The 18,461-nt window shown below is 51.2% G+C and overlaps 1 protein-coding gene across 13 annotated transcripts in view; it reads right to left on the reverse strand.

The window, feature by feature from the left end:
- Window positions 1-18,461, reverse strand: part of ATP2B2 (ATPase plasma membrane Ca2+ transporting 2) — a 373,064-nt gene that overhangs the window by 113,057 nt on the left and 241,546 nt on the right. For 9 of the 13 annotated variants that reach the window (XM_027582262.2, XM_027582250.2, XM_027582251.2 and 6 more), the window contains one exon: window positions 9,473-9,989. In XM_027582262.2, coding sequence (XP_027438063.1) covers window positions 9,473-9,671 — 199 coding nt within the window. In that variant the 5' untranslated portion in view covers window positions 9,672-9,989. Of the gene's footprint in view, window positions 1-9,472; window positions 9,990-18,461 lie in introns of those variants that run through there. The other 4 variants (XM_027582253.2, XM_027582258.2, XM_027582257.2 and 1 more) reach the window with 2 other exon arrangements.

Raw genomic sequence — 18,461 nt, forward strand, 5'->3', positions numbered from 1 at the left:
CCGCCTGGTAGGGAAGGGCCGGGCTGGGGCTGAGGGGCCACAGGCATGGCTGTGGAGGTGTTGGGGTGGAGCCTCAGCCACACGCCCAGGATTCCCAGGCCATAGTCTTCCAAGGGGAAGAGGGAACTGGGGACTGGCTGTGAGTCAGCCACCCTTTGGCCAGTCTGATGTCTGTACTGCTCGCGGCGCGGAGGCAGTGTGTTTAGAATTCTAGAATGTCTGAGCCTGGAAGAGCCTCAGAGACAACCAGACCCACGCTCTTTATTTTCCAGATGGGGAGAATGAGGCACAGAATTGCGGGGTGGGGGTGGGTGGGCCTGAGAGGGTCTCAGTTAATAAGGGCCAAAGTCAGGATGGTCCCCACCCGAGTCTTCCCAGCTCACTTCGTCTGCTAACACAGGTCGGTGGGCCGAGTGTCCTCTTCCTGCACCCCCTGGGGGCCCAACCCATGAAGGTAGACAATCCTCTCGTGAGGCTCCACCATGGGCCAGGCCCTCTGTGTGTTTTCTCATTGAGTCCACAGACTAGTATGGGCCCTGGGAGCTGGATATCACCTGCTCCATCCTACAGATGTAAAAACTGAGGCCCTGAGAACTTATGTAACTTGGGCCCCAACCCAGGCTTTTAGATACTCTAGTTAACTGTCTTTCTCCAATTTCATCAAGGGTTTTCAAAATTTTTTCTTTTGTTTTTTTTAAAACTCTTTGTTAAAAAAAAAATCTTACCAGATGCTTCGCCTTGCAAAACAGATAAAAAAAGGAGCTGCTTTGGTACATGGTGGGGCAGGAAGCCCAGAACTTCACCTACTTATCTCCTTGTCCCCTGGGGTGCTACTGTGGAAACCAGTACAAGAACCATCTTTCTAAACCCTCAATTTCCCTACATTCAGCAAGTTCTTTGGCTCTTTTGGCCCATGGAGAGGGGCTGTACTCTCCGCGCCTGCCCCTCACTCCATCCCACCTCATGCTCATTTTACACTTTCATGGACAGCACAAATATAAATACCTATTGCCTAAGCTGAGTCTGTACACAGCATGAACAAACCAACTAAAAGTCACAGTCTACTAAAATCAATCTCTAGTCTGTGGGCTGGAGTTCTCTGCCCTTTGAGATACATACATCCTAGCCTCCAAGCACAATGAATTCCTCATTTCTTCCCATAACATTCCAGGTCCCACCTCAGGGCCTTTGCTCATGCTGTTTTCTTCACTAAGAGTGTGCTTTCCTTCCCATCTCTGCATATTCAGCTCCTCCCTGGCCTTTGAGATCTAGCTCAGAGAAAGCCTCTCCTGTATTTGTCTCCGATGGGCCTGGGTTGGATTGCCTCCTCCTATGACCTTCAGCACACTCCCTCTGGCTGTACAGTTATTTTTGTCAGCAGGAGACAGTAGATTAAGGGGATTATGTGCCCATGTTCAGGAGCCAGCCTGCCTGGGTACCGATCCTGGCTCGGGCCCTTATTACTAGTGTTGCTCTGAGCCTCAATTTCCTCATCTGGAAGCTGCGGATATGAACAATTCCTGTTTCAGAAGATGAAATGAGGTAGTAGTGGAAGCTCCACAGCAAGCCTGGTCTGCAAGCGCTCAAGATGTGTTAACGAATCTCTAGGATCACAGCTGCAACTGGTATCGTAGCTAGACTGGGAGAGTCTTCAGGGCAGGGAAGTTTACAACCCAGCTCTGCACCCCCCTTTCCTGGAAATCTTTAGGGAGCTCTGGATGGGGAGGGGTTACAGGAGGGGCTCCTCCCTCCTCCCCTCTGGCTGGATGGAGGCCCTGGCCCCTGCCCCTGGCTTCCCTTTCCTACTGGTTCTTGCCTGCCTCTGTGACCTTGGAGTTGTCTCTTGTCTGACAACCCCCTCTCCTTGCCCCTGATCCTTGGATGGAGAGGGACTATCCTAGAAGGCTGTCCCTCCCTGTCTTGGCCTTCCCACCTGTCCTGCATACAGCCACATTACACAAACATTGCTCCTGAGCGGCATGGAGACGTCTCTTTCCAGAAGAGCAGTATGGCTCAAGCTGCCCATTGTAAGTGCACAGTACATATGTGTTCAACAAGGGCATGTGTGTCAGCCTTGTCGGCCTGCATCTCCGCTTGGCATGACCGAAGCAGGGGAAGCAATGGGACACTCACTGAACACCTGTGTCCATGGTTCCAGGAGGTGGGCATTATGATCATGCCCTTTACAAATGGGGACACTGAGGCTCAGAGGGATGGAATGACTTGTTCAAAGTCCTCAGTGGTGGAATTGGGACTCAAAGTCCATGTTCTTTGCATTCTCAAGCACATAGTAGGCACTTAGTGTTTAGTGCACTTTTATTCTGCAGAGCAAAGATATCTTCAGAGCAAGAATCAGGGCCCCCTTTCTCTCCAAGCCTTTGTTTTCCACTCCAGGGGCTGCTGTGAAGACCGCATGAGGCAACCCAGTGCAAGGGCCTGGCCCTGATGAGTTTGTATGCAGTAAATTACAGCCGCCGGGTAGCTCTGGGATGCAGGCTCTTCTTATAGCAGGTCTGCATAGTGTGAGGCCCACCTGTAAATGTTCCCCACAAATGCTTATAGCCTCCACTCCCCCTCTGGATGCCTGACTGCACAAAGCACCCACGAGGCCAAGCAGCATTGTTCATGGAACAAACAGTCCGTCTAGACTTGCTGGAATCCACCCAGAAGCCCTTCGGTCAGCGGTGGGTCGGGCCCTTCCGCTAACTGTGCTGTACCCTTCCGGCCACCCCCTGGCCTGCAGAACTGTCTGCCTAGCACACACCCCACTGCCCCCACCTGGGAAAATGGACAGCACAGATCAATCAACATGTGGGTTTATTTTATTGATGATTCAGAAAGATGTGAGGGCGGCATTCTGGAAAGCATCCACATGTGATTCATCAGACTTTCACAGAAAGCTAGTGCTTTTAAGGGATTTATTCTTCCTGGTGATGGCAGTGGGGGGGGGTGTATAAGCATTGCAAATCAGATACGGGGCTTTTTTTTTTTTTAACCCACAGCCTCACATGTGTTGTTCAAGCCCACTGATCTGCCCAGATAAGCCACCTTTCTCTTCTCTGCTAATTTAAACCCAACGTGGCCCTAAAGTCACACAGAGAATCCTCAGCATAGAATAAGCTCACACAGAGGCAGCACCTACCACGTGAAGACACCAAGCACTTTAGGCATGTTACTCGGATCCTTACGGGAACCCTAAGGAAGACGCACTGTTATTGTCCCATGTTACAGAGGACGGAACCGAGGCACAGAGGGGTCCAATGTTCCACAGCGGGATAAGAATAGTGCAGCCAGGATTTGACCATGACACGGAGTTGGCCACTTCCCCGCGGGGACACTAGTCCTATCCCTACTTCCCGTGGATGGTCCCAGCTATGCCTGCTTCACCCGTGTGAACGTTAATGGTGCTGGGGTTGGCTATGACCACTGCGTATTTGGTGCTCCTGAACCCGCCTTTGCTCCTCGGCTACCCTTTCTCCCCATCCAGGCTAAGCTCTCCTCAAGGGCTCAAAGCACGCCCGCTCTTCGTCCGCACCCTCCCCATCACACGCAGGGGCCTTCCACACGGAGCATGCCCACCAGGACGATCTCCCTCCCACAATTGCCACGGCGTCTGGGTGGACCGACCCGCACCACTCTGGGGTGAGCATGTGACCGGGGTCTGACCTATCAGCCTTCTCTATCCTCTGGCCACAGGGATTGGGCCGAGATGGGCCACGTGATTCCAGGTGGCCCAATGAGAGTTTGTTCTGGGACTTAGGGGGGGGACCATGAGGAAAGAGGTGCCTTTGGCTGCTGGGGGTCAGGGCGGGAGGATGTTAACCTGAAGCTAATAATGGGTGGGGGCCTGCCCGAGGGCTAGGCCAACAGGGCAACCATCCTGCGGCCCTGGAGGCCCTGGACCCCGCCTTGCCTGAGGCTAGAACGTCCCTGCCCCTTTCGGTTGCACAAGCCAGAAAAATCCCTCTTTTGCATAAGCCAGTTTGAGATGGGTTTCTATCAAAGAGAATCCTGATGGCTAGAAATACTCAGTGAATACTGGAAGATGATTCTTCTGTAGCAGACTTTCAAAGGATTTTCAGCTCACTGTCTCCACATGGCAGAAGGTGAAGTAGACCATTCCCATTTCACAGAGGAGACTGTAGGTCCTGAGAGTCTGCCCGAGGTCAGGAGCCTGCTTGGTGACAGAAGTGAGGCCAGAACACCTCTCCAGCCTACATGCCTTCCCCTCCGGCACCCCCGCATGTCTGAGAAGGCAGCTACACTTCCTCAGCCTCTTAAGTATTTCGATGAACTTTTCTCCTCCAGACCTGACACCTGAAACTCCTGGGTTAGAAGATGGAGCACGATCACTTCACCAGAAGACCCCGGTGAGAGGCCTTCTCGCGCCTCTCCGGCCAGGCCGTGAATTCCCCACATGGATCCTGTGTCTGAGCGGTTCCCAACCTCACCCTGCCTGGGACGCGGCTGAAATCTGTGGCTGCCTCGGTTTCCCCATCAACCTCTCTGGGCCCCGGTGATGCTTGGGGAGATGGAGCACACGGAGAAACAGAGCATCACAACGACAGACAGACGACCCCCACAGCCTGGGCCTGGGGCCCAGAGACACTGAAAACACACGCTGCCTTCATACCCTCCCCCGTGCCCAGCTGGTGGCGGCTCTGTGGATGACGACACGGGCCCTGCCGGGTCCGAGGGGCGTTCTGGTTTAACATCGCGTTTATGCAACATGAGGCACTGTTCCCGTGATCCACTCTGCTCTCCTCCCTCAGCCCCACTCTCGCCTCTACCTGGGCGGGCCATAGGATTCATACAAAATTAACTGGAGGTTCCGTTTCACAACACTCCAGTATCCAGTTCCCACCCACCCCTGCTGCTGCCCCCCTTCTTTGTTCCCCTCTCTCCCCCACCAAGAGATGCACAATGCAGGGAGCACTCAGCGGGACCTGTCTGAGCTGCCCCTTCTGACAGCATGAGGTGCGGGGGGCTGGAAGTGAAGGACAAGGGGTATGCATGCCAAGTGGCTCAGGGCAGTGCCTCTCGGAGCTTGGGGAATTGAAGCCAATTGTTCCATGGGTGACACAAGCTGTCCCGTGTCCTGTCCCTCTTCTGCAGCCTTCCATCCCACACAAGGGGGGGGGGCAGAGGCATCCCCTACCTCTCAGTCTTCCTCCCTTCTTTCTGTGAATATTTATTTGAGCGCCCAGGCATTGTACCAGGTGTGGAGAACACAGTGGAGAATGACAAACAGCTCTTGCCTCTGGGGCCTCACAGGCCACCCCAATACCTACCACCCAGTTTTCGAGACTAATCGAAAAGCAGCCTACTCTGGGAAGCCTTCTCTGGTAGCATATTAACTCTTTGTTTGGTACCATCTTATTTATTTATTTATTAGATTTATTTATTTATTTTAGAGAATGAGAGAGACAGAGTGCTCAGGGGGGAGAGGGAGAGAGAGAAACTCAAGCAGACTCCCCCCACCAGACCACCGAGCACAGAGCTGGATGTGGGGCTTGATCTCAGGACCCCGAGATCAGACCTGAGCTGAAACCAAGTCAGATGCCCAACCAACCACACCACTGGGGTGCCCTGGTACCATCTTATTTAGTTGCCTATTTCTTTCATGGGGATAGAGCTGATGCATGTTGTTTTTTATAAGAAAAATTTGGCAATAATGATAATGAACATCATTTTGGCAGTGTCTAGCGCATGTCATATACCATACTAAGCCCTTCATGTGGATTATCTAATATTCACAACAACCTGTGAGGTAGGTAGTGTTATTACTCCCATTTCACAGACAAGGCAACTGAGGCTTGGAGAAGTTAACTGAATTCTTTCATGTGTCCCTTGAAGAGTCAATGTCCCTTGAAGAGTAAGCCTGGCAGGATTTAAACCTGGGTCTTGGGCTCTACTGTCCTATGTTGGAAGGTGTGGAAGGAAAGGAAGCAATGGAGGGCAAGGAGGGGAGGGCGTTGCCAGAGTGGAATGGAACCAACAGTGGAGGAGGGAAGGAATGGAGCTCAGATCAGAGACGGAGGCCACCCCTGGCCTCACAAGGAGCCAGGTTTACCCCCCAGTTGTCACCAGAGTCAGGCCTTCAGGGGGAAAGTTCCACACTGCCAGGCCTTGGGAGCTGAGCCCCTGGCCGGCAGCAGGTGGTGCTCCGGGTGGGAGTGGATTTCTCATGGTGTCAACCCACCTCTATCACTTGCAGAGATCTTTTTGCCTAAAATTAGCTGGATGTGAAGCGGAAGGCTAATTTATGCATGGCCCAGAGCAGTTTCCTATAGTGTGACTCAGAGGCCGGCTCCTTGCTCACGTCAGCAGACGTGGGGCACAGGGTGTTGGGAACGGCCAACCTGAGTCCACATCTACAGCTGGTACAGCCCCAGACCATGTGGCTTTTCAGCTGGGGGCTGGGGCTGGAGGACCAAGCATTTCCCGAAGTCAGAAGAGGGCCAAATAGGGCATGAATGCTGAACACCAGAGGGAATAAAGAAAAGTTCCTTGGTGGCCCCAACCTACTCAGGCCCTTGTTGGACAGAAGGCATCTTTAGAGGACTGTTCCCAGGTGCACACGCTTGGCTCACGCATGGGGACACATCTCGGGACGGTGTCCAAGACAGCTGTGTTCAAAGTCTGCTCTGATGTGGACAGTGGTGGTGACCTTGAGCCCTCATGCTTCTCATCTGTGAAATGGGGTAGCAACACCTGCTTCTAGGAACATGTGTGATAAGAATGTAGCACAGCCTGGTAAAAAGTGTCGCACCATTCACAGACATTGGCCAGCATTCCAGAAGGGTCAGATTCCACCCTTTCCAGAGAATGCGACTGCTTCTTCCAGAGTTGTGATAACCATAATGAAAACAACAGCAACAAGAGCTGACATTTACTGAGACTTAGAGACTGGGCAATTGGCCTAATTTCATTCAGCATTCACAACCTATTTTACTGACGGGGAAATGGAGGTGTTTAGTCTCTGGGCCTGAATCCTAACACATGGCACTATCCATGGGCCAGGCATTGTTCTCAGCTACTTCACCGTGTCCTCACTACCCTATGAGACAGTCACTATTATTGTCCCAATTTACAAATGAGGAAACTGAGGCACAGAGGGGTTGATACCTTGCCCAGAATCCCACAGCTGGTAAATGGCAGGGCTGGGATTTGAACCCAGGTCATCCAAGTCTGAGGTCTGTAGCATTATGCTCTTCTGCCTCTCCCCACACCTCTACTGCACCCTGGGAGATCCTTCTAGGGACCAACACAGCAGGGCCTCTGGTTAATCCTGCTACGGGCTTTCTCCCCCTTCTCAGAGATCTTTCCCATCAGAGATCTCACTTGGTCCTTATGAGAAATTAGGAAACCAAGGCCCAGGGAGGTCAAACCAAAAAGCCCCCAGCACACATGGCTGACAGGCGGCTGAGCCATATTCAGAGCTGTCATGATTCCTTCCACTGTGAAGATGATAAAGCCGAGTCTCCTTTATTTTCCACATAATGCCTACCTTTTTGCAGTGCCCTGGCATTCTGTGGAATTCCATCTAAAAAATGCTTCTCTATGCCATGCTACATGCTTTTCCTTCTCTTTCCTCCATAGCCAAGTTCAAGTACCTCCTCCTCCAGGAAGCCTTCCCTGACCTTCCCTGCCTGCCCACCTCACCTCTCCTCTGAGCTCTGGGGTCCATGCTATACCTGGGCTAGATTATGGGCTGTTTTGGCTGCTCAGCTGCTCCCCGTGGGCTGGGGACTCAGTGGCCACATCTCAGGGCTTTACCGGACAGCTATCCACCCTCTTCTGTGCCAGGTACCAGACTGGGCACTAGAGGTATGGGAGGAGCTGGACAGGATTCCCGCCCTTTGGCGTGCTCATGCTTTTCCAGCAGGACGCAGCCGGGGACACAGTGAACCAAATGGTGATGGCCCTGCACAGAGCTGGAGTTTGGCCACGGGCCGCTCAGTTTCCCAGGGTCCAAGAGCCTGTTAGGGGGGTGGGGAGGGGAGGTGGGTTTCTCCACACCACGGTCCATATGCCACGGTCCACGGCCTGGCTTCGAGGGGCTCTGCGAATGTGCTGACGGTGTGAACCACATCTGTAGTATGCGGTTGGTTTTTTTCTGGGAAAAAGGACCACAGCTTTTAGCAGGTTCTCTGCAGGGTCTGAGATCCACAGACACTTAAGACTTCCTGACTCAAGAGAATCTCTTGGTCCCACTGAAAAGACAAAGACTCCTGGGGCGACCCTGCCTCCTAGCAGGCCAGGTGTGCCAATTTGATGGCGGAGGTGAGCATGAGCCATTCTGCCACAGATTGGTGTGTTTGCAAGAGGCCCAGGAGTCCCCAGGCAGAGCTTGCTCCCATCTCAGGGAACATGTGGCCGTTCTCAAGCTCTGAGTTAGTACCACGAAATCAGGAAAGGATGTTTCCTCTATTCCTACTCTACTCCCCAAACAAAACCAAACACCACCAAGGAAGGAAGGTGTTTCTAAACTTCTGCCTAGCTGAGTGGCTAGAGCCCCTTCCCAAGCAGCCTCTGCAGGAAATGCATTGAAAGTTGGTGCCCAGCAGTGCCCAGGGCATGGGGACTGGAGTCAGGAGACAGGACGGGAAGGACTTTTGGCCTTGGATTTCTCATCTGTCACATGGGGATAAGAATTCAGATGCTGTCTGTCTCCTAGCTGTGATCTGGACTTGGGGGAGGGATTGTCATCCATTGCTTAGAATAAGTAGAATAAGAATGGCTGCCACTTACCGAGCACCTACCGTATGCTCAGGCTTCTGGTAGGCACTATGAGGTAGCCATTGGTTCCCTTTTCCACAGGAAGAAACTGAGACTCAGCACAGCCTCTTTGCACAAATCTGTAAGACTGGGGGAGTGCCAGGGAAGAGCCTCACACACAAACCTTTGGGGTTTATGCAGGGAACTCTTCTCCCTAATGGCAAGGGGAAAGTAGCCGTGGGGATGGGGACCCAAACTCTACACTCTGGTGCTCAAGCTGGTCTGGTTTCTCTTCTTTCTGCCCAACAGCAGATAACCTGGCTTTGGTCCCCTTCAGCCAAGCCCCCAGAAACTGAAACTTCTCTCTCCTGAAATGCTAAGTCTGCTCATTTTGGTAATTACAAGAAAGCCCCACACCCAACCGCAGGGCAAGACACACACAGGCATCTGTCACCTTTCCCTAACGGCCCATCTTCCTGCCTGCCCTGTCTTCCAGCAGCTCCATGGCCTATGGCTGCCCCAGAGACCTAGGGGGCCACCATCAGAGTTTGGATTTGGGACAGCTGGACACAACCCAGGCCAGTGACATGGGTTGTGGAGATGGATTTGAATGCATGTGGATTTGAATGCAATGTTGTGGTCCCATGCTTAAGCCCAGATGAGGGGGTTCCTGGGGCCTGGGGAAGGGAGACCAGGGGCTGGGTGGCTGGATCCCAAATCCAAGCACTGTGTTCAAGTCTTCCATACCTACCTTCAACAGGTGAGGTTTTGAGGCGCCGGCAGATGGCTTCAGTGTCCCCATAAGTCTCCTTGATCTTGACCACAGCCTCGGTGCCCCGTAGCTCCATGAGGGAGCGGAGCTCCTCCATTGTGCACCCGAACTCGCCCCCATGGCTTGACTCATTTCTTTGGTTTTTGGAGTAAAAATCGCTGTTGGTCATGTCACCCATGTTTGCTCCAGTCCCTGCTTGGGTTGGGCCCGAGAGTCAGCGCTGGACAAGAGGCTGCTGGGCGATGGCTCCGCGTGCTGTCCTAAGCACAACCTCACTGGATGACTGTGGCTCCTGGTGGCCGACTTTGGGTCCCAGGGGGAGGGGGCGGCCGAGGTGGGCTGGCGACTGCGGTGGTGAGCTCCAAGGGGTGTCCCTGGGCACGGGGCAACGTCCAGGGGCCGGAGGGGCTCAGGGCTGTAGACCCAGGAGTCTCCATTCAGTGGGGCCCATGCTGCTCCCTGGAGCTGGTATCTACATGGTCATGGGCGGTGGCTCCTGTGGGGGCAAGCACAGAGTGGTGACAAGGGTCAGGCACTGGAGGACTCATGGGACAGGGGCTCGGGAGGGCCCAGGCTGCATTTGCTTGTACACCACACAGACCACCCCAAATAACACCCCCTACATATACACATACCCTAACACAGGTGTTTCCTACAATACCCCATAACACACCAGCTCACACTGTAAATCTAAATATACTGGAGCCCACCTGGGCACTCTACAATATGCCACCCCTGAGGCATAGCCTGGTGTACCCCCAAAACACACGCTAACCCCCTAATTGTCCACTGTGCTATTTAACACACGGACTTCATGACATGCACCCTGCTGTACGCACACCCTCTGACATACACAACTTAGGGTGCTCCGCAACACCCAACCTGCCTACTTTTAGGGCCACCCCACTGCCATACACACACACTAATACATGAGTCCCACTTCACACACACCCTGGTGGACACCCCCCTTCCTGCCGTAAATACAACCCCACGTAGCCACACTTCTAGGAATACATCTTCACATTCCCACCCCCTCTCCTCAAAAATACCTGTGCTCACAGTCTTGTTTACACGCACACCAGGCTCTCACAATCTGGAGCACAACCCCAGCCTGCAAGTAATAGCCCCCAGGCTCCCCAGCATATAGGCTTCCTCCATCCATGCCACCTACATCTGCTGTGCTCCCCACTCTAGTTTCACAGGCATGGGAATGGGAGAAAGCTGCATACCCTCACCCGCAGTCTCCAACCACATGAATCAAGGCCCTTGGCCTGGCCAGAGGAATCAGCTCATGCATATTCACCGGGATATCACTGAGCACCCCCCTCCCCCCGCTTGGCCCTCAGCATGAGCTGGGGTCCATGGAGCCCTCACCTGGGGGCCCCCACAGTTCAGCACCACAGATAGCGGCTAGGACATCCCTTGGGGAGCCCAGGAGGAGGAGAAGAGAGCAGCGGCTTTTCCCTGCCTGCCGGCCCAGCTGCCCTTGCAGAAGTGTGGCATCTGTGGGGCTGCCAGGAGAGAATCCAATCCACCCCGACACCCAACACCGGTGTCCAAGGTCCCCGGCAAGCGTTGGGTGACAAAGGGCCTCTGCTGAGCTTGGCTGGGCCTGGCATGGGGACTGGCCTCACCCAGGAGGCACAGACAATTGGCCATCCTGGTCTGGGACAGTAATGGGGAAGGGGTAAGGGGAGGGAGATGGGATTGAGCCCCCGACCCAGCCCTAACTCCTTCCCCTTGTCCCCTGCCCCATCTCTTTGCTTCACCAATCTTTCCTCTTGCAAAAAAAGTGCTGGAGGCATTTTAGAGTCAATTTCATTTTCCTAGTAAGGAACCAGAAGCTCAGAGAGGGAAAGGAACTTGTCCAGAGCCACACAGAGCTAGCTAGAGTGGAGGGAATCCAGAGGTGGGCTGGTCTCTGGACTCCCAGCCTGGTGCTTTTCCCCCTTCCCCTAGGGGGCACTCCCTCCTTACTCTCTGAAGAGCAGAGGCTGGTGGGTGAACCGTGCCTAACGGCAGTGAACAACATAGCCTCTTGGGTCAGAGCAACCTGGGTTCAAATCCAAGTCCTCCCAAATCCTGGCTCTAGGACCCTGGGCAAGCCCCTCCCTTCATTTTTCCAAGGCTTTGTTTCCTCATCTGTAAAATAATAATCACTGTCCCCTGTCCCTTTGCTACCTCCCAATTTATTGGGAAATAATTATAAACCATGTTCAAATTCACTGTATTTCCACCTGGGTTATGGGGCTTCCCAGCCATGGGTCAGCGGCTTCTGGAGCCACAGGAGAAACCTGTCATGCCTTACAGGAGGGCACCTTTACTCAAGGATGCAGTAGGAGGCCTTATTCTTACACTGGGAGCAATAAGTATCTTATAGAGTGGTCCTGATACTGCAAGCAGAGACACAAGACACCAGAGAAAGAGTGTGCTTGGGGGTCCCACCCCCAGTCCTGTAAGAGCATGCATGGTCCTTGGCCATTTGAGCACGTACCACCCCCAGAACCCATGAGTTTTGACCCCAGCAGTGCATCCCTATGAGAAGCAAGTGAGGCAGGGACCAAGGATACCTGTGTAGAGATGTCATAAAGGTTAGCTGCAGGGGCTCTAGAAACTACAGTCTCTGGGTTCTAAATTCTAGCCCCTCCATCTCTCACTAGAATGGGAAGTAAACCAATTTTAGTTTCATCTTATAAAAAAGGCAGAGGGAATAATAGTATCTACTTCATAGGTATTATGAGGCTTAAATGAGTTATTTCATGTAAAATATTTAGAACTGAACCAAGCACATGGGACACACTCAGTAATTATTGCGATTATTACCAATCCATATAAGCACTTTATGAGATAGGTAGTCTGGTTATTCCTATATAACAACATGAGGAAGCTGAGGCCAAGAGATGTGAAACAACATCCCAAGGTCACATAGCTAGTGAGTGCCAGAGCTGGGATTTGAACTCAGGCAGTCTGAATCCAGAGCCACACCCTTAATCAGGACACTTTGCTGCCTTCCCTTGTGAATCTCTCTCATGGGGTTCTTAGGATGGGTAAATGAACTGCCATATGTGAACGAAAGTGCTTTCCAAACCACAAGGGATTTTCTAAACCCGAGGTGCTGTTTTCGATCTGTCCCCGTTACCTGCGGCATGTCTTACAGGCACTGATAATTACATCTCTGGCAGCACGAGTTATGAGAATTGTTAGGAGTAATTATATTTACGATGACAATAGTAGGCATGAGTTAATGGGCTACTGGCGATTTTAACTATGGTGTTAAGATGAACAATGATCTTCAACCATCTATCTACCCATCTACCCATCCATCCATCCATCCATCCATCCATCCATCCGTCCATCCATCCAACCATCCAATCATCCATTCAGTAATTGTGTTTTGGGCACCTACTCTGTGTCAGGCATTGGACGATCCAGACATTGTTCCTGCTCCTGCCCTCCAGAAGCTGACGGTGGGGAGGAGGGACAATTGAATGAGTGACTTCTATAACATGAATGAGTTTACCATGATGGGAAGTGACACTTGCTATAGCTGTCCAGAGTAAGAAGATCCGATCTGGCCCAGGGTATCAGGAAAGATTTTTCCTCTCACTATGAGTGGGGAATATTTCTTTCCCATGTAGGTTAAGCAGGACTTAAGCCAAAGGATGAACAGAAAAGAAACTCAAATATGCAACTGTCTGTTATGAAAGGGCATAGTAAAAGGTGCAGGAAGGGACCTGTATGTATGGAGGGATGCAATTCTGGGATAAAAAAAATTAGTTAAAAATCAGAAGTCAGCCTCTGTAGATGATTGATCTTTAACTTCCTTTTTTGAAAACAAAACAAAACAAAACAAAACAAAACTTCCTTCTTTGAGATTTCCCATCACAGCTAGCTACCTCTTCTGATGCGGCCCTTCCCCCAACCCCTCGTCCCCTGCTCCTGCCTCCCATGCATGCATGAGACCTGCATGCATGAGACCACCCCTGTTTTGGTTGGTCCTAACTTGCAGAGTTCACTTTGGTACTTGACCTGGCTGTGGGATTTGCTTGATTTGAGAGTATGAATCCACTGACACAGAAGCACCTGTAGGATGCCACACAAATGATCTTCTGGCAGGCAGAACTGAAGACCTCCTAGCTTGTATAGAATTCACAACTATGGACTGAAAACTCCGTGGTTGCCCCATATCTGTCATAGAGTGCTCTCTACTACCTGCACCTTCCCCACCCTGACCATGGCCTGTCCTGCTCAGCAGTGTGCTTTCCTTGGAAGCCTTCTCTGACCACCCAGGACTGTAAATGCTCCCAACTGTGGAAGCCTCTGGTATCATCCTGCACTTCACACTTTATTGCTTGGACCCACTTCATGTCTCCCTTCCTCGGGAGCCCGAGAGCTCTGTGTGGGCAGTAGCCATGTCTATTTTGTACCTAGTATGGGGCCTGGTATTCAGAAAGCACTCGATAAGTGCTTAGTGAATGGATGGATCAGCCCTTGGGTCATCTGTCCCTGGGAGGTATGACTTTAGATAGGTCCTTGAACCTCAGTTTCCCCATCTATCAAATGGAGTAGTGATTCTTATTCCATTGATGTTATAGGTTTGCTGGGGTCTGGAAAGATATCAGAATCAGTAGTTACATTTTTTTTCTTTGAGACACACCCCCCACCCTCCACTCCCCAGTTTCTCTTTGGTATAATGAGACATGGGTGTGAGGCTAAAGCTGGAGCAGGCAGTCCTCTCCTTAGCCAAAGCCTACCAGACTCTGATTTTCTGGCTGCCTCACTCAAATACCACATGAGCCACCACTCTATAGCTGAGAGATTAAATGAGCTGTGTGACCTTGGAGAAGTCACCTAGGCTCGCTGGGCCTCGTCTGCAAAGTGGAGTGGATTTACCTGTCTTACATGTTGTGGTGAGGACTCAGGGATACCCCTGTGTGAGGGCTCTGGGTGAGGCTCCAGGCCTGGAACGGACACTCTAGAACACTGGCTTCTGTACCTCTGCCTGGCCCCCCTCCCACCCCGTTACTAGCAAGTGCGCCTCTCCCATGGTTGTGGTGAGATTTGTTTGAAGCCAGCACTCAACTTGGCATAGTCATCTCTGCCCGAAACAGCGGGCACATAGGCTGGTAGGGACTGAATGTGTCTCCTCAAATTCATAGGTAGAAGCCTCATCCCCAGTGTGATGGTATTAGGAGGTGGGGCTTTTGGGAGGGGCTTAGGTCATGAGGGTGGAGCCCTCCTGAATGGGATTAGTGCTCTTCAGAGGAGACAGGAGAGAAATCATCTTTCTCAGCCACGTGAGGACACAGCAGGATAGCCATCTGTAAGCCAGGAAGAGGGCTCTCATTAGGAACTGAATCTGCCAGTACCTCAATCTTGGATTTCCCAGCCTCCAGACATGTGAGAAACAAATTTCTGTCATTTAAGCCACTCCGTTCTATGGTATTCTGTTATAGCAGCCTGAGCTAACTGAGACATCGGCCCGTGCAGGGCATATAGCCAGGGTCCAGAGAGGTTGAACAATGTATCAGGGGTCACACAGTCAATTGGGGTCAGAGCCCACTGAAAAGCCCCTCTCTGTTTTCCAAGCTCCAGCTGCATGATCTTGAAGCTCCTTTTCTTCCTGGGCCTCAGTTTCCCCATGTGGAAAGTGAAGGAATTGGACGTGGTCTCTGGGGTCCCTTTAGGCTGTGATGCGGCAAGCCCTTCAGAATCCAGGAGAAGGTTCTGATAATATTAGATTTATGCATTTCGGTTTCATCTTATTAGCATTTAAATGACTGTATTGTTACATTTCAGTGACTCAAGAATAGGTTAGGGACGCCTTAATAAAAAGTCTTTGCCAGGAGGGATGCTGGCAGAGGAAGGAGCAATGTTTTTTTGGAGTTAATTTAACAAAGAAGGGATCTATCTTTTGAAGGAACGATTAAAAAAATCCCACCAAACCCCCAAACCAACAGCTTTTTCAATCCTAACTGAAGGATGGGAGCTGGGACAACTACAAATGAAGTGTATGCTAAAAATAACTTTTGGATACAGAACCCTTCTGTTTTAAGATGTGCTGAATTTAAATGCCACCTTAATATGTATTTTTAAAGTTCCCTTTTCCTCTGACTTGTCAGTAGTACCAGTGACAGATGTGAAGGACACAGGTCCCATGTGGAGATCTTGGGTGATGCCTGGTGCCACCATTTGATAGTTTTGTGGCTTGGGCAAGGCTCCTAATGCCTCCCTGTGCCTCAATTTCCTCCTTCCTGAACAGAGTCAACCAGACAGCCTACTTCCTAGGGTTTTGTGAGGACTAATCAAGATAGAGCTTAGCCCAATTCCCGGCACAGAGGAAGAACTTGGTAAATGGTAACTGTTCTTACAATGCTCTTAACTTACTCCCTGCCTCTGTCCTCTGCTCACCCATGTTGTCCCTCACACTGCTGTCCTTAGCTCAGAACTCAGACCAACCGTACCATAGTCACAATGCCACTGGCACTGCTCTGAAGGCTGGGGAATGTCCTAGCTTGTGTGGCACAACATATAAGGCAGTCAGGCTCCCCTCTGCTCTGGTCCCAACTAACTAGCTCCCTTGGGGTAGGACATTTTCTTTCCTCTCCTGGATGTAAATTCTGGCCTTTTGGTAGGGCCTCCCTGCCCTGGTGATGGGAACCCTCCTCCTTGGTGCTGATCCAGGGAAATGGGTGAACTCAGCCAGGCATCTGGGGGCAGAGGGACAACTGCTTTTCCTTCAGCCTCACCTGGAGAGTCATAGTCCCTCTGGGAGAGGGAATGTCCTTTATGTGTGTGCATGTATATGAGGAGAGAGTCTGATCGATCTGGAGTGACTATGGGAGTGTGGGTGTGCACGTCAGTGTGAGTATGCAGGGTCGGCGTGAGTGTGTTATGGTGGACGTTCAGCACAGCCAGTACGTAGTCTGGGGGCACACCTTAGTCAGAAGGAATGTGAAAATGGCGGTGTTGGGTTGGGCCCGGAAGTGATTTTATGTGCATGTGTGTGTGTGTGTGTGTGTGTGTGTGTGTGTGTGTTAGGGGGTCCCTGTGATGTGTCAGAAGGTGTGTGCTTGGTGTAAGTGACCCTGAAGGACATGGGTTGCTGTACAGGAGTACATCATTGCTGTACTGGAGTATATCATCATGAGTGTGTGTCTGTGAGTGTGAGGCAGAGATGTCTGTATCCATGTCTGTCTGTCAGTGTGCAAGCCCCACGGTATGTGTGTGTGTGTGCATGCACTCAGGGGTATACTTCAAAGTTGACAATGACAATTTCAGCTTGGAATTTCACAGTTGGGGAGAGAGAGTGAAGAAAAAGGAAGGGAATTGAAATGAATACCTCAGAAGTGAATTTAGTGCTATTTTTAGAAAACTCCTATCCTGTTAACCAGAAAAGGAAAATCTAAAAAAAAAAAAAGAAAAAAAGAAAAAATATCCCACAGAAACAGCCACGCATCAGCCTTGAAGGCACAGATGACAGAATCAGGGCCAGGGGGTGGGCAGTTAGGGACCTAGGGTTTCTTGCATAGCTTCTCACCCTCCTGTCTGGCCTGAGGGAGGGTCATTTTAGCTCTTAGCTGCCCACCAGGGTCAACTCCCTGCACTATCCCCTGTTCTCCAGAGGAGCTGTCAATGGTAGATGGAAAAACCCCATTTCTGGTCATATAGGCTCCTCATGTACTCACTCATCCACCCTCCCATCCATCCACCCTTCCATCCGTCTATCCATCCAGCCATCCACTCTTCAGCTGTCCATCCATCTGTCTATCTATCTCTCCAACCTTCCATCTGTCCATCCTTCTACCCACCCAATAAACCTGAGGAGGTGCATCTCAGGCCCTGTCATGGGCACTGGGATTCTGAGGAGAGCAAAGGAGGCGCTCAGATCCCACTTCCTGACATTTTAGATCTGCTCACTCTGCCACAAAGAGCCCCAGTAACCCCATGATCAGAATCTGCAGGCTGAGTCGAAAGATTCCTTACAACTTTTGCTTCAGATTTTGGGATGATGTAACCCAAATGGCACTTGCCAGATCTTCTGGGTTCCAATCTTGGCTTGACCATCACTATTAACAGTGATTGCTAGCAAATGCTTCCATGGGCTGTGTGGTGTCACTGTCCCTACCTTACAGGTGAGAAGCTGGGGCTCAGAGATGTTATAGATAGTCAAGGCTATCTGGATAGGATCTGGCATAGTTTAAATTTGCCTGTTCAAGTCCAAAGCCTCTGTTTTTTTCTCAGTGTCCCATTGCCTTTTACCAATTCACAGTATGGCCTTGGACCAGTGCTTTTTCCCTGTGCCCCAGTTTCCTTTTCTATAAAGTAAGTGGGTAGGTTGGACAGATGCTCAGTCTCAAAGGGCCAATTTAGTGCCACCCAGTTATAAGCCAAATCCTGCTTGGGTGGAGACAAAAGGAAAGAGAAATTCCCTGGAACCTGGGAGTCACAAGCTGATCAAATTCATCTGCTACCTCTGACATCTCCTGCCCCACCTTGGGCCTCTACACAGCAGTGTCTGCCTTTCAAGATTTGTACCCTTTATGTGCTCCTTGTTTAGAATTCTTCCCTTTATTTATTTTTTAAGAGATTTTATTTATTTATTTGACAGAGAGAGACACAGCAAGAGAGGAAACACAAGCAGGGGGAGTGGGAGAGGGAGAAGCAGGCTTCCTGCTGAGCAGGGAGCCCGATGCAGGGCTTGATCCCAGGACCCTGAGCCACCCAGGTGCCCCTAGAATTCTTCCCTTTAAAAAAAATCTTTGAGAGTTTTCTGATGAAGCTAAAACAGTAAAGTCACTAGCAGATGGAATCAAGAAAGCCTAGATGAGGCATAAAAGTGTTAGGTGAGATTTGGGTTGCAAGAGGGGACAGGCAGTGAGAAGGTTGGGGATGGAAGCTCTGCCTGGGATAGATCAGCTGCTTTGGACAGTGTTCTCTGGGTTCAGCCAAATGCTTTGGCCACCTC

Source organism: Zalophus californianus, chromosome 1 (genome assembly GCF_009762305.2).
Source record: "Zalophus californianus isolate mZalCal1 chromosome 1, mZalCal1.pri.v2, whole genome shotgun sequence".
Lineage (NCBI taxonomy): Eukaryota > Metazoa > Chordata > Mammalia > Carnivora > Otariidae > Zalophus > Zalophus californianus.